At 41.0% G+C, this 15,484-nt stretch overlaps 1 protein-coding gene across 1 annotated transcript in view; it reads right to left on the bottom strand.

The window, feature by feature from the left end:
* Positions 1-15,484, bottom strand: part of prex2 (phosphatidylinositol-3,4,5-trisphosphate-dependent Rac exchange factor 2) — a 184,636-nt gene that overhangs the window by 25,809 nt on the left and 143,343 nt on the right. The window contains exons 33-35 of the mRNA XM_007886904.2: positions 15,237-15,339; positions 9,862-10,005; positions 9,610-9,724 (exon numbers count right to left, since the gene is read on the bottom strand). Of these exons, the coding sequence (XP_007885095.1) occupies positions 9,610-9,724; positions 9,862-10,005; positions 15,237-15,339 (362 nt within the window). The remainder of the gene's footprint in view (positions 1-9,609; positions 9,725-9,861; positions 10,006-15,236; positions 15,340-15,484) is intronic.

Below are 15,484 nucleotides of genomic sequence, written 5' to 3' on the forward strand. Positions count from 1 at the left end.
ATGTGTGGTGTGTGTGTGTGTGGCGTGTGTGTGTGTCTGTGGCGTGTGTGGTGAGCATGTGTGGTGTGTGTATGTGCAACAAGAACAACTTGCATCTATATAGCACCCCTCACGCAGGGTAGCGTTCCAGAGCACTTGACGGTGGCAGAGCACGGCGCCATCCGGAGGGAGAGGGGAGGTGACCGTAAACATGGTCAAAGAGGAAGATCTTCAGGCAGCACCTGAAAATGGGGGAAGGCGGGTGCAAGGCGGAGGGATTGAGGAAGAGTGTTCACAGAGTTTCGGGACATAGTGGCCGAAAGCGCATCCAACGATGGAGAGCATGATGGACAAGCAGGAGGCCAGAGCCAGCCAAGCAAAGGCAACGGGTAGTGGGTACAGGATTAAGCAGGTAAAAGTGGTAGGGAGGTGCCAGGGCATGAAGGGATTTGAAGGCGATATAAAATGCAATGATTTTGCATTTTAGGGATTTAGGGTGTGTGAGTGTGTAAGGGTGTGTGCATGTGTAGGGGTGTGTGAGTGTGTAGGAGTGTGTGTGTGTATAGAGGTGTGTGCGTGAACAGGGGTGTATGTGTGCAGGGGTGTGTGCCTGTATAGGGATGTGTGCGTGTGTAGGGGTGTGTGCAGGTGTACAGGTGTGTGCGTGGGTAGGGGTGTGTGTGTGTGTGCGTGCGTGTAGAGGTGTGTGTGCGTGTGTCTGTGTACATGTGTGTATGTCTGCCTATGAACCAGTATTTTGAAAGAAGTTTTTAAAAAGTAAATAAGGTTCAACCAATTGTGATCCTGCTGTGACGAGTTCAAATTGTTTTTCTAAAAGTCAGCACTGAATTTTCATGTTCCTCGCTGTATTTCTGACTGACATATAAAATTCATTGCATTTTGTATCATGCCTTTCACGTCAGTAGATACAGTTGACCTAGAACTCTCTCCTCATTTCAGATTCCAGTGTTCCAAGTTGCAGAACAAGGCAGGGACGGAGCCTAAATCCTCTGTTCTATCTGATCAAGGCTCTGGCCTCAAGTGCAAATAAATATGTTAGTCAGTGCCTTTTGCATATCAACCATGAATTTACATACACCACACAAATGCTCATGACCTTCAGACAACCTGTCTTCCTGTGATGATGCTGCAGGATCTGACAACACTGACGTGAAAACTATTTGTAAATCTCTCCACCAGCCCGTACACATCTATAAACCCCTTGGTGTGAACACTCTCATTCATTCTGCAGCACAGATGGCAGGAGAATGGTTCTAAACATCAAGTTCAGTTTCCCAATCTCTTGCAGTCAAGAGTTGAAATGCAGTGCCTTCAAATTCTTTGGATAAAAACTACCAAAGAGACGTGAGAGCTTCACTCTAAGAATAGGAATGCAAGAACATAAAGCTTCTTCACTGATCGCTTTCCCCAGTAAATCAGCCATAGATGAAACTGAATATGTCCTGTCTATGTATTGTCACTTGAAACCCCTGGCAGGATTTACTTACTACTTTCTAAACTAGGCTTCCTGAATGTTGCACTGGGTTGTCTTGCCAAATAATAATAATCTGTGCAATTTGATACAATAAAATAATCCTTGCATTTGATACAATACAATAATACTAATCTCTATAATTGATATAATAAAATAATACTAATCCTTTTATTTTATACAGCGCCTATCAAATCAGGAGGACATCTCAAAGCATTTCACAGGATTTATTATAGAGTGGTATGACTAGTACCTTAGTAAAATTTTGAATAACTTTTCTCTCCTCCTAGTGACCATCAGTGTCAAATGTGAGACATCTGTTTTACTGTTCCCTTTTATGCCAGCTGAAATTTATTTTTATATATAAAAAGTCTGTTACTTTAATATTAATTAATCCAGATTAATCGGTCTTTCGGGTCTTGGCTGTTTGTGGGATTTTGCTGTGCACAAAATGACTGCCACGTTCGTACTACAAAATCACTCATATTTTCTTTTAACTCATATATTATAAAGTGACACTCCAATGTTGGAGGTGCCGTTCTTCAGATGAAACTTTAAATCAGTGATGGCCAACCATTTTAATTGGCCAACCAAATAAATTTTCCTTGATTGAATATTCTTCGATTTATGGCCAGGGGGCCACTGCTTTAAACTGAGGTCCCGTCTGCCTGTTCAGGTGGCGTTGAAGATCTCAAGGCACTATCTGAGAAGAGAAGGGAGTTTCTCCCGATATCCTGGTCGACAATCTTCCCAATAAAATCGGTTGTTCTATTCATGGCTGTTTGTGGGACATTGCTGTGCACAAATTGGCTGTCTCATTTGCTCACAAAACATACAGTCACAGCATTTTACAGTTTATCCTGTGAAGCGCTTGGGGGAGTCCTCTCAACGTGAAACCCACAATATCAAATGATATACCTATTTATTGAAAAAGAAAGGAAATCCCCTAGTGGAGCAATTACTCTTTAAAAGCAGCCAGAGGAAGAAATGCCCGGGCTGGCACCTGTCAACTTCAAAAGTATGACTGACATTACAAATCGATTGTTGCACAGAGAAAGGTTCTTTTAAGATAGAGATGTCAAATTAGTTAATAATAGATTTTCCTTTTGTTAAACCAATTTAAAAGTCCTGATATGCCTAAGCTATCTTCAAAATCCATTGCAGGAACTTGGAACCGTGTTCTCAAGGGACCAGTGACGACGCTTTCTACCTCTTGCACAGCAGCCTGAGACTGATCAAAGCTCTCCAATTCATTAGCTTGTGTTAGTGTATGACAAGCAGCACAGCCACAGTTCACTAGTATGCGATTGCAATAAATATATATTTTACTTGTATTAAATTAGGAAAATATTACAGTGATGGCACTTTGATAACATAACACATCTTCTCACGTTAAACTACAGCAAAAACGCTGTCTTTGATGTCCATCAACACATTTTGATTATGTCAACCCACTTATTCATCGAGGACAAGTTGCTTCAGCAAGATTTGTAGAACAACAAGTGGTCAGTTTGCTGGTCAATGATTTCCTTCCTGGGCTTTTATTTTTTTCCGCTCCCCGCTCACTGTCAGGTGTGCATCTAACAAGATACATCTAATCAGAAAAGCCTCTTGGATTAGAATTTTATACCATCAGATCATGAAATTCATATACACGAACTGAAGACGAGCATTTGAAACTTCATTCTGAGCAGCAACCAAACCCACTGCTTACATCGCTCCACGACATATTTCACCAATTTGCATCATTATTACATCTGTTCTGCATCTCCCTCCTCTCTCAAAGGCTGTTCCTCAAAGTGGATTATTGTACAGTTATCACTATTAAGGATTGTCACCCCAAGCAATGTAATCAATTAATAGTTAGAAATCATCTTCCCCTATGCCTCTGGATAAATGCTTAGCCCTACAGATCAGGATATCTCCAGGTCTGGTTCTTGGCCTGTGCTGAATTCCAAACTAAGGTATGGTGAAGTTTCAGTATCTCTGGGGAAGGGGAGAAGAAAATCACCTGAGACATCCTGCTTTCCCACTGTCCCCGGTATTGAGTGCTCTCTACAGTTAAATACTGAAGGTCACTGACAAGTCACATGAACAGTGGTCACTTGGACAAGGTACCATTAGGACTATCTCTATATTCCGGTGAGAGCCAATGCCTTTGATATGGGACAGCACAGCACTGAAAGAGGTTTTAAAGAAAACAACTGTCATACGAAAAGCTAAGGATTAAATCGTGTTTCAAAACAAAAATCATTTGGGCCAACCCACTCTCTGAAATCAACGCGGACAACTGATTTAAGTTCTAACTTCTGTGTCGCCAGATTGGAGTTAAAGGAGGCTTTTGGACCCAAGGTAGGAGATGAGTGTCTGAGCAGAGATCCACAGAGTTAATACGAGACACATACATAACTGCAGGGTCTGCGATTTATAAATCCTTTTACAAAATTGCACATTAGACCCCAAGTGACTTTTTGTAAACCACAAGAGAGATTTATGTAAACAGATGGTGAAAGACAAATATCCCAGGCACAGCTTTCTACAAAAAAAGAGTGAACCGCATCAACAAGGACACATAAAAAAGTGTTTGGTAATGTAACATATAGTGGATCAGAAATTTCTTGCCAATTGAGCACCGACTACATCTTAATAAATCTGCAGTATTGATGATCGAGCCATTAATCCTCTTGTGTGAACGTCATCCACATCAAGGGCACAGAAAGTACTCGTGTCCTCCAGGACACACATACTGCTGAAAATAAAAAAGGCACTCTAAACAAAACGCATTCTAAGTAACAGCCGGCATCATGAAAAGCCTTCAAGGTTGTAATTTTGTAACCACTCTAATAATTCATCCATTATTCTACTGCTAGGCGTTTCAAGTTTATCCATTATTCTATCACTGATACCTTTCAATTTATGTGTAATCTGAGTACGGCTGTCTTGTTTTTTTCTCTCTCCCATTTTAAAGCCACTTCTTATCCTGAGAGTGCAACCTGGATCTGCAACTCACCGCACTGCTACGTATGAAGCTGCAACCTACCACCTTGCAGTTATCCTTTCAATAACATTTTTTCCTTTGTAATCTCTCCAAAAGGTTAATCATTGGTAAATTAGCAAAGCCTTAGCATAAGACCTACTGATAAGGATCTACACAATGGTTATTTGGATTTTAATAATTATAATAATCCTTGCTTTTGATATACTGGAGCACCTTTCAGATCCCAAAGCACTTCACAGGATTTACTGTAATGTGTAATGACTGTGTATTTTGTAGGTGAATCTTAAAAGGAAAGGATAAAATGTGGCCTGGACATTTTGGGACTTTGCTGAAAAAAATGTAGTCACTCAATCCACAACTGTATGTTGGACATTACTGCCGTGCTTTGCCCACAAAATATACAGTCAATCCACTTTATAATATATTTTGTGAAGCAATTTGAGACGTCTCAACGATGTCATAAGGCGCTATATGAAATGCAAAGATTATTATTATATCAGAGCACACTTGGTAGGTAAGAAAAGCAAACTAATCAACATTATTGGACTCCATTCTTCCAAAGTGCTGAGTAATTGCCTGCCACGTAATATAGATCTAGTCATATTTAAATGACGAGCTTTCAAATATGAAACCCTGACCTAAAGCTGAACACTTGTTTTAAATGAAGAACAGATTTTCAAAGCAGCATTGCTGGCCCAAGCGCAATTTTAAAACATTCCTCTTAATCAAGGTGGAGGTGTCCCTTCACCTCCCACCCTAACTCCAATGAAATGGAAAAGCTGGATATCTGCCAATCAAGAAGAACATTTAATTAAATGCACTGAAATGGAAATTAGGACAGTTGGTTCAGATGAGGCTTGAGCAGAAGTGAAGTGCACATTGTGGTGACTTCTCTATAAAACTGAAGCCAGAATCACATCCAGCAGTCTATAGGGCAATCCGCCCGAGGGGGAAATGAACATGCCAGGAATATCTAACCGCAGCCAACTGGCAAACCTGAAACAACATCACTAGCACAAAAATAAAGTAAATAATATTTAGTAAGTGCATACAAGACAAACAAATAGTTGCGTGCATCCGTTAGGAAGTGACCAGGCAGACAAGACCTTGGTTGAACATCTCATCTGAAGGATGGCACCTCTGAGAATGTAGTGTCCTCCCAGCAGTGTGTTGGGAGTGTCAGCCTACAATATGAGTTTAAAGTCCCGACATGAGGCTTGAACGCACAGTCTTCAGATTCAGAGGCAAGAGTGCTATTGATTGAGGCGGGCTAATACCTTACTTATCACGTACTTCTTCACAAACACTGCCGATTTCAGCGCCTTGGGACTTCCTCCCAACGTGAAAGCCGCTCTATAAATGTAATTTTGCTGTTGCTATTGTTCAGTGACTGTTTTTATAGACACTCAGGATATTCATTTGGTCTCATAAACAGCCCGTGAGGTGAGTGACCAATTCAACGCAACATGAAAGGCTTTACACTGTACCTAAATGTGAATTTGTATTGTAACCACAAGGGCTCAACTGGAGCTCTGCAAAATAATTGCTGAATCTGTTCATGTACATCTTCATAGAATTGTTCTGTTTTAAACATCTTTCAGTTTAAAAAAGACAGATTATGTTGAAGTGACAAAAAGATAAATGGGAGACAAAAGATGAAACCCGTCAAATGACAGATCTATTTAAAAGCCTATTGAAATAGCTAATAATAATCCTTGTATCTGATATAGCGCCTTATCATGTCTTCAAGACATCTCAAAGCGCTTCACAGAATATACTGTAAAGTGAATTGACTATATTTTGTGAGCTATGTCTAAAAGCCATGCTAAACTTTATTGTAAAGCACTGCTGATAAGAGGGGAATGCAATCGTGCTTGGGCACTTTTAATGTAAATAACTTTCACTTTTTTCCCTGCCCTTTCTTTCAAAGCTAATCATTTTAAGAATGAGTTCCTTCTGGAGGTTAATAAACATCAACTTGGGATAATTATTAAAAGGCTTAGAATTCTACAGAGGCCATTTCCTTTTTAGCCTTCAGCTGCAATGCCTATGCTCTCAGGATCACTCCACCAAACCTCCTTCTCCTTGTGCCTTGTCTCTCTCTGCCTTCATAATCCCTCTTCAAAATAGACCTCTTTAACCGGTCCCTTTGGTAACCACCTTCATGTTACCCTCTCCTTCCTCCCTAATTAGTTCTGTTCCCTTCGTTCATTATACAATTACAAAACACTACTGCACAGAAATGGGCGATTCAGCCCATCAAATCCAGTCAAGTGCTGGTAAATCCTATCAAGCATTTTAGGATCTGGAGTCCTGTAGCTTAGTGGTCAGAGCACTCGCCTCACAAGCGAGAGGACCTGGGCTTGATTCCCGCAGGGTAAAGTGTTGGGCACGTTTCCTTAATTCGCACACACGCCTCTGTTTACCTAGCAGTAAATAGGAATCTGCTTGTTTGTCGATTGGCAGATCGCTTTTCCGGGGGTAATAATCCCTTCAAAAAAATAATAATAATAAAAAAAATTTGGTCACTCAATCCACAACTGTTTGTGGACACTGCTGTGTGCAATTGACTGCCGCGTTTCATCCACAAAACATACAATCAATTCACTTTACAGTATATTCTGTGAATCGCTTTGAGACGTCTCGAAGTCGTGATAAGGCGTTATATCAAATGCAAGGATTATTATTATTAAGACCTCCTCCAAATGTGAAAGGCGCTATTCCAAATGCAAGGATTGTTATTATTAAAACCCGCAGCACAGATGTTGTGCTGTTTCTGTGCAGTAACGTTCTATGATTGTAAAATGAAGGAATGCAAGTGAATAGATCGAGAAAACCAAGGGCATCCCGAAAGACTGAAGAGGTGATGTTCACTGTATGCACCTGTGACTGACACTTTCCTAGGCAGCAATGCAACGCAGCTTGGAAACAATCTTGCAGCTTCGGGAATGTGGGACTCCGTTGCTGCAAGGGATTTGTGAATTGTGTGCGGTGAACACATGAGACATAGAAAATCAATGTGATTCAGAGAAATGAGGCACTGAAAGTTCACAGTCTGCTCTCGGATTGAAGGGCATTATCGATTATCTTTAATCCTCAGTTTAGAAACAGAAACTGACCAACTGCTTAAAGTTTCTGGGTTGATTCAATTAGTTTATTCCAATTAGATGACTTGTCAGAGTTGAAGTTACTCCACAGTCCCCTTGACCTGCTGTTCCAGGTTCCTTGAATTAAAGGAATTCTAGCTTATTAACCATGTACAACCTTTTTGTACGATCTCTGTGAACTGGGGTCAAGTACACTTAGCAAGTGGGACTTGCCTTCAAAATTAGTTCCTCCTGCAATTTCTCTTTATATCACCGATATTATCCTGCTCTCTAACATGAGTTAATCCTTCAATCCGCTCTGCACCCAGCTGACCAAAATAATGTAGCACGAACGTCTCAATGCACTTCAAAAAGGTAATGGCGTATAATAATAATCCTTACGTTTGATATAGTGCTTTTCATACAGGAAGGACATCTCCAAGAGCTTCCTCGGATTTTACTGCAAAGTGCAGTGACTATGTGTATTTGTGTAGTCAAACAAAACAGCCAATTTGCGCACAGCAATGTCCCACACTAAGGTTCATTGCTAACCACATCACACACTGTCTTCCAGCAATATCATATTCACATTTATTAAAATAATTGTTGTTCAATGAGCTGTAATAATCAACAACTTCAATGCGTGCTAAGCCAAGAGAGCAGATCATGTAAGAAAATACATCAAAACTCAAAACAGGATCTGCTTCCCCCTTCTTTCCCACCGCCCTTCTGCCCAACCTCTTCCCACCCACATCCCACCCCCAAGATTTTGCTTGGTGTTGGCACTGTTCTTCCACAGGAAAACAGTCCCTCTCCCTAGCTCCCTATAATCTGTTCATTTCACTGTGAATAATGTTCCGCAGGCATTCTCCAGAGAGCGTTAGTATTAATCATTTTGCATTTTCCACTGCACCAGATTTCAAGCCCTTAACAATTCGGTTTGTTTCAGATTGCCTCGAGTAAGTGGCACTAATTGAACCATCAGTGAAACACATCCTTAAACCTTGAGTATCTGCGCTAAAGCTGCTTCAGGTACCTTCATATTAAACTGAGGAAATGATGCTCACTGGTATTGTAACTGCAGGCATCAGAGGCTGTGAATCTGAGTTGTGGTAGAGGCTAATTACACGCACAATGGAGATATAAATGCAATTTGTTGTTGTTGATACAAATCATTCATCTGCTTTAAATAACCTGTACAGTGTGATCAATAAACAGCACCGACAAATTCTCTCAAGAGAAATAAATCCTTGTAGGGACCATCTGGTGTTAAATGCAAATGATACCTTTGTCAGTGCTAACTACACAGATTGCATGAAATCACTATTCTAACTCAATGCAATTCAAATGGGTGAAATTCTGGATACATCAGAATGTATTGTTGTCTACTATTAGCTGGAGGCCGGGGCAGTTCACTGCATCAACATCTCCACAGCCATTGATGTACAGTGGCTTCCGGCATTATTGTACGACCAATATAATGTGTATTTGTAATAGAAAGGAAGAATTTGCATTTTTATGGCACCTTACCACATAAAAATATCTCAAAGTACTTCACAAGCAAATTACTGTCAAGCACAGTGATTGTTTTTGTAATCAAATGCAGTGGTCTTTCTTTTTGCACTGTTAAGGTCTCACAAACAGCCACGAAGTGAACGACCAATTTTAACTGGAGGACCACAGCCCGGAACCCAACAGAAACTTCCTTCTCTTTCTGAAGAGTGGAATAGGATCTTTAACGTTCACTCTAACAAACAGGTCTTGGTTTTGACATCTCATCTGAAAGTTGTCAGCTCCAATAATCCAGCACCCAAAGGACATGTTAGCCTAGACTTCGTGGCTTGAACCCACAGAAATCTAGCCCCAAGGTGGGTATACTATCAATTGAGCAACAAGATTGTCTATCATAGTGTTAGCTTTTATAGTCATATAATAGGGAACCACTTATTTTACCACATCAGAGGTTGGAAATTCTTCACTGCTGAAACATTAAGACAATTATCTTGAAATTTTAACATCGTGAAAACCTCTAGGATGCAGGGCAGGAACCTTACCTGAGTCTTTGGCAATAATTTTTCACATTCTCCAGAGAGGCTCCATTGATCTGTGCCTGAAATTCCTCTACAGACACATTGTTTCTGTAGTAATAGCCCTCCATACTTTCCATTGCTAAATAAGAGAGACAGATTATTAGTGACCGACATTTGTATCAATGATTCAGCAGCTAAGGCTGCAAGATGCAACAGCAGTGGAGCAATAACATACAGAAAGGATTGCCTCCCTCCCAACAACACACACATAAATACCTTGTGTAAAAAGAACTGGGTAAATCTTGAAACCTCCTCCATTTTGCAACTTCTGAGGCAGCTGCTCAAAATTGTATCCCTCGAGGTAGAAGAAAACTTTCAAGGCTTGTCGACTCCCCTCGACTCTGTAGGTGATGGGCGTGTCTGGACAACATACAAAAACAGAAGCAATTGAATGGAAGTCACTGCACTAACATTATTCAGCGTATGACACACAATGCTGAGAAGAGTGAATGGTTTTCATTACTGCTGGGTCTATTGTTTGTTCATAAAAGATGAGCACAGTAGCTGTCTCACCTTCAGCAAAGCCAATAAAAAANTTGTGTGTGTGTGATGGTAAAATTCCTGGGTTTAAAAAGTGCTCGGAAAAATTTCAGCGTGCAAGGTGTTTCATGGAAGGAAATGTTCCAAAGCGCGTCTCCTGTGGGGAGCCCCAGTACGTTACATTGACCCGAGAGAACACAGTTCCAAAGAGATCACGGGTTGGAGCCGAGTTCTCAGGAATCCAATTGATGTACGTGGGCATCCCTGCAGAGAAGTGTTGATCTACAAAAGGGGGAGATCACTAGAATTTTTTTTACACACACACAGAGTCATTAGGATGTAGAATTGCCCTGCCAGGAGTGGTGGTCAAGGCAAGATTCATATTAGCTGCTAAGAAGACGCTAGATAGATATCTAAAACAGAGGAACTTGCAGGGGTATATGTGGGTGTAGGGAGGTGGAGGTGGGATGCGAGATGAAAGGATTGCTCTTTCAAAGAGTCAGCACAGACATGATGATCTGAGCGGCCTTCTTCTGTGCTGTAAAGTTCTATGGCATATCCACGGTGCTTGATCCAAAACCAGGTGCTTTTTCCCCCACCTGACTTTTTGCAATTATTCTCCTCAGCTTAGTCTTCCTGAGCTGAGGACAGCTTATTTGCAGGCTTCCACCAGCTGCCAGAATATATGGAGAGAACAACACAATAACCTGGCCCTGCATTCTCTGTCTGACTCTGGCTTCTGATAAGTGACGTGGCTGGTTTCAGGAATTATGTGGGAGGGAGGCAGGGTTGAATACATATCAATGTCATTTCAGTTGAAAAGCCTGTTGGTGCTGCGATGGGAGGATGGTTGGGTTGGTATTCTGGAGGGATAAACAATAATAATCCTTGCAATTGAAATAGCTTCTTATAACATCGAGATGTCTCAAAGTGCTTCATAGGATATACTGTAAAGTGGAGTGACTGTGTATTTTGTGGGTGAAACGTGGGCATGTATTTTGTGGGATGAGTTCAGATGGGCCACAGGGTCTTCTTCATCCAAAATAATCTTGCATGACCTTGAGTACTCAAACATGATAAAATACCACAATAGTATTCACCTTCAAAACCCACAGTCCCTGCACTTTACAGTAAATCCTGTGAAGCACTTTGAGACGGCCTCCTGACATGATTTGGTGCTCATCAGCACAACTTGGCTCAAAACAAAATTGGAATATTCTCAACTTCTTTTGTTGCAATGTTTCGTGTTGTATGAATAAAAAAAATCATGTTATGAATAATGCACCACAAGGTTGGATGCCTTCCAGTCTCTTTGTTAACAATGAAAAATAAACAATCCCAATTTCTAAGCCAGTGATAAACTATTGGTGCCCAAACTGATTTTTTTTTAACAATGACTCCATGTTTAGCTGGTGGTGGGAGGGTGGAAGATTTATGTTCCCTGCAAATTGAAGGGGTGCTGGGCAATAGAATATTTTCCCTGTAAACATGCAGTGTCAATCATCCCAGGTAAGGGATGTCATCACCAAATACATATAAATATATGGTGGGTTGGGGTGGTGAGATTGCAGTAAACTGATGTGATAATTATCACAGGGCATAGAACTTGGGGTCATTTTTGTCCAGTACGTAATGACGGGTTTGGGATGAAGCACCACTCTGACCCCTGGAGAATGGATTTTCCTGCCATGCTGATCAGGACTGCATTCCGGCCATTTTATTTTGGAAAAAGGTGACAGAATTTGGGCTTTGAATTTTAAATCACTGGATTGGCTTTTTCAATTTACAATTGCTAGTTTGAGAAATATCTTTTGAGCACTGTCTGACAAAAAAGCATAAACTCAATAATCTCCCAACTTCAAAGCAACAAACAAAGATCCATTGTACCTGACCTTTACAAGGTTAGAATGACAGAGACAAAAAAAAACAGTGTAAACAATAATATTAATAATAATCCTTACGTTTGATACCATATTACACACTAATATCCCATTATGAAGCGCCCCCCGGGACACTACCCTGCGTGAAGGGCGCTATAACAATGCAAGTTATTGTTGCATTATCACATTAATCTCACTTTGGGCTGCTGCATTGCTCACTGATCATTTATCAGGCTGCACTGGATTCACACACTGTACATTCTATTCGCTTTATCCATAACGAGAGCAAATTTTAATTGGCGCCAGGTTGGTTGCTAGCAATTCAGGAAACATTTGTAGAACGCTGACCACTTTTAAAAGCTATAAAGAATACAGCACTGCCCTAACAATTTCAGAAATGACTGAGATTATTTTAAGATATCTGAATTGAAGGTGCAGATCTTAATTACATACTCAAGGTCTATTCAGTAAATTAAAAGGTAGTATCTTAGCATTCACAGTCAGAAAAATGTAATCACTCTGTTCCATACTCTCTGATTGCAATCACTCACTTGTAGTTGAGGAATCAGTTGAGGCTGTAATATATGAGACACATAAATGGCAGCTGAGGCTAAACTAAATATATTTTTAGAGTAAAGGGAGGGAAATAGAAAACGAGCCTGCAAACTGGATCCAAAGAAAGATTTCATCTATGTTAGGGGCATGCAGTGTGTTAAACGACCAGGTCCTTTTAACAAATAGACAATCATGAGACTCCACAATAAAATCCTGCGAATCACTTTGAGACATGATAACGAGCTATTACCAACTTCTCCTTGCCTCTAAACCTCCGCCTCACCCCTCTCTATCTAGCTTTAAATCCCACTTTAAAACCTACATCTTCGACCGAGTGTATGGTCACCTTCCCCTCCCTCAGTGACAACCCCGTCGCTATGAAATGCTCCAAGATGCTCTCCTGCCTGAAGGACACTGTACAAATACAGGTTGTTGTTTTTGCTGTATGGTAGATACTGGGATAGGTGCAGTCTGAGATTAACAACAAGACAATTCCTGAGGTCTTGAAAAATAATTGTTGCCTCTGGAGAAAAAAATGTCTTCCTCCTACAAAAAGTTTGTTGTAAAATAGGTGAATATATCAGCTGACCTAATGTTAAAGCTGCAGATGGAGCACTTGCTCTCTGCCTCTTTCAGAGCTTATGTTGATGGCATCAGGGTATAACTTCCAGACTGCCAAGACAACAAAGCTTAACAAAGTACATAATACTGTAACTGTTTAGCTCAATTTTACTGTTGCTTTAGTTGAACAATATTAAAGAAGCACGCAGATGTAATGCATGTGTTGCCAGTCACTTTCATCTATATATGGGATAGGCTGCAGCCAAAATAAAGTATTGCAAAACAATGTTTCCTCCAATGTGTCAGCTTTGGGTGATCCAACAGACTGTTTCAAAAGACCATTCGGATAATATTAGAAGCAGAGGGTATAAAATTCTCTGATGCTTAAAAGAATAAAGTCAGTGTGTTAGCAGGGAAAGTCTTCATCAGACTTGCTAACGTCCACCCAAACAGGCAAATGAGACGTTAGTTTAAGTCTCATCTGAAGGACGGAAGCTCCTTTAATGCTGCACTTCCTAACACTGTATTGTACTGGAGTGTCAGCCTTGACTGTGAGCTCAAAGTTCCCGACACAGGACTTGAATCCATAACCTTCCAATGTGAATTCCAGTTCTTATGCCTACACTTCAGGAAATACTTTTCTAATTCACTACAGCAATACTGCAAATGGCCCATTAAGTCAAATCTGTAGCAAAGCTGAGTTCTTATTCAGACATATTAATATGTCAGTTGCATTAATACAAGTAATTTCAATTCCAATGTATTGCAGACAGGAGCACAAAGATCCTATAATAGTGTCTAAATTGCAGCGTTTCCTAAAATGATTCCTTAATAACAATTCCAAAGCATGAATGGGGACTCTTTCCAATTGTCAGACAGATGTGATCTGATAAGATCCTCATCCTCACCTACAAGGCCATTCACGGCCTTGCTCCCTCCTACCTCTCTGACTATCCCCCTACCTACCTGCCCGTACCCTCCGTTCCTCTGGCTCCGGTCTGCTCCACATCCCCCGCCCCAACCGCCCTACCATCGGTGGCTGGGCCTTCAGCCTCTCAGCCCCTGGAACTCCATCCCCCAGTGTCTTCGCCGCCTCCTCCCTTTCCTCCTTCAAGGCCGGTCTCAAGACCTTTCTCTTTGACCGTACCTTCAGCTCCCCTCTCGACTCTCTACCCTCTCCTCGCTCCCTCCCTTCCCTCCCATCACCCTGACCATATCCCCCCTGCTCGGGTCCCGACCCAACTGTCCAGCGCCTTGGAATGTCCTCCCGACGTGAAAGGCGCTCTATAAATAGAATCTTGTTGTTGTTGTTGTCAGGCCAATGCATAGGAACTCCTCTGGCCCAAGATTATCTTACAGAGTGTAATTGATGTAGGTCAGTATGAAGTGTTTCTGCTGTCTGCAAGGAGTCCTCATTAGTAAAGGAATAATAACAATAAATCATAATAATTGTTGCATTTGATGAGCTTCTCTTTTTGAATAGTGTCAAGATTTCTTTAATGTTCACCTGAGCAGGCAGATGGGACCTAGGTTTAATATCTCACCTGAGGGATGCAAACTCTGATAATACAGCACTTTCCCAAATGTCAAAATCAGCGCCTTACCACATCGTTGAGACATCTCCAATAAGGATATACTGTAAAGCGATGAGACTGTATTTTATGGGCGAATGCGGCAGTCAATTTGCACACAGGAATGTCCCATAAACAGAATCCCACAAAGAAATGACTGTGATTTAGATCCCCAGGACCTAAAGGCTACATGCACACCATGCAATACATCATTCATCACTATGTGGAACCATACAGACCAGCTGCTTTCCTGAGGTTGTTAAGATTTAAGAAAATTAAAAGATAGACATATTCATGACATGTTAGCAGAATGCCCTCTGCACATCCAGGGACTTCAATGAAAACCATTCAATGTAATATTTTTGAGTGTTTTAAAAAATAATACAATGGTTCAATTCAACAATTCCAACTTAATGAAGCATAGTATATTGGCTATGATGGAAAATCAACATTTTAATGGAGGATTATGAAAAGCCCTGCTTTTCAAAAGTGTAAATATCAAGGACTTGCTTAATGTAAAAGTGGGAGGCAACTTCTTACATACTCGCTACTAATGGTTCTTCTTCAGACCGTCGGAAATAGAACGTGATCTTTTCCAAGTCGGACAAGGCAACCAGGGTGTCTTCCAACATGGCCTGTTCGTCCATCTAGAATATTAGCAAACAGCAAAATCAGACACAGGCTCAATAGGTTAGAGTGGGCAAGAGGCTGCCTAACCTATCGTGTTCCTTTTGTATCGTGTACACCATCACATACCAAACTAATGAATGCACATTGATTCCTATCAAGGAA

This window comes from Callorhinchus milii, unplaced genomic scaffold (assembly GCF_018977255.1).
Source record: "Callorhinchus milii isolate IMCB2004 unplaced genomic scaffold, IMCB_Cmil_1.0 Scaffold2, whole genome shotgun sequence".
Lineage (NCBI taxonomy): Eukaryota > Metazoa > Chordata > Chondrichthyes > Chimaeriformes > Callorhinchidae > Callorhinchus > Callorhinchus milii.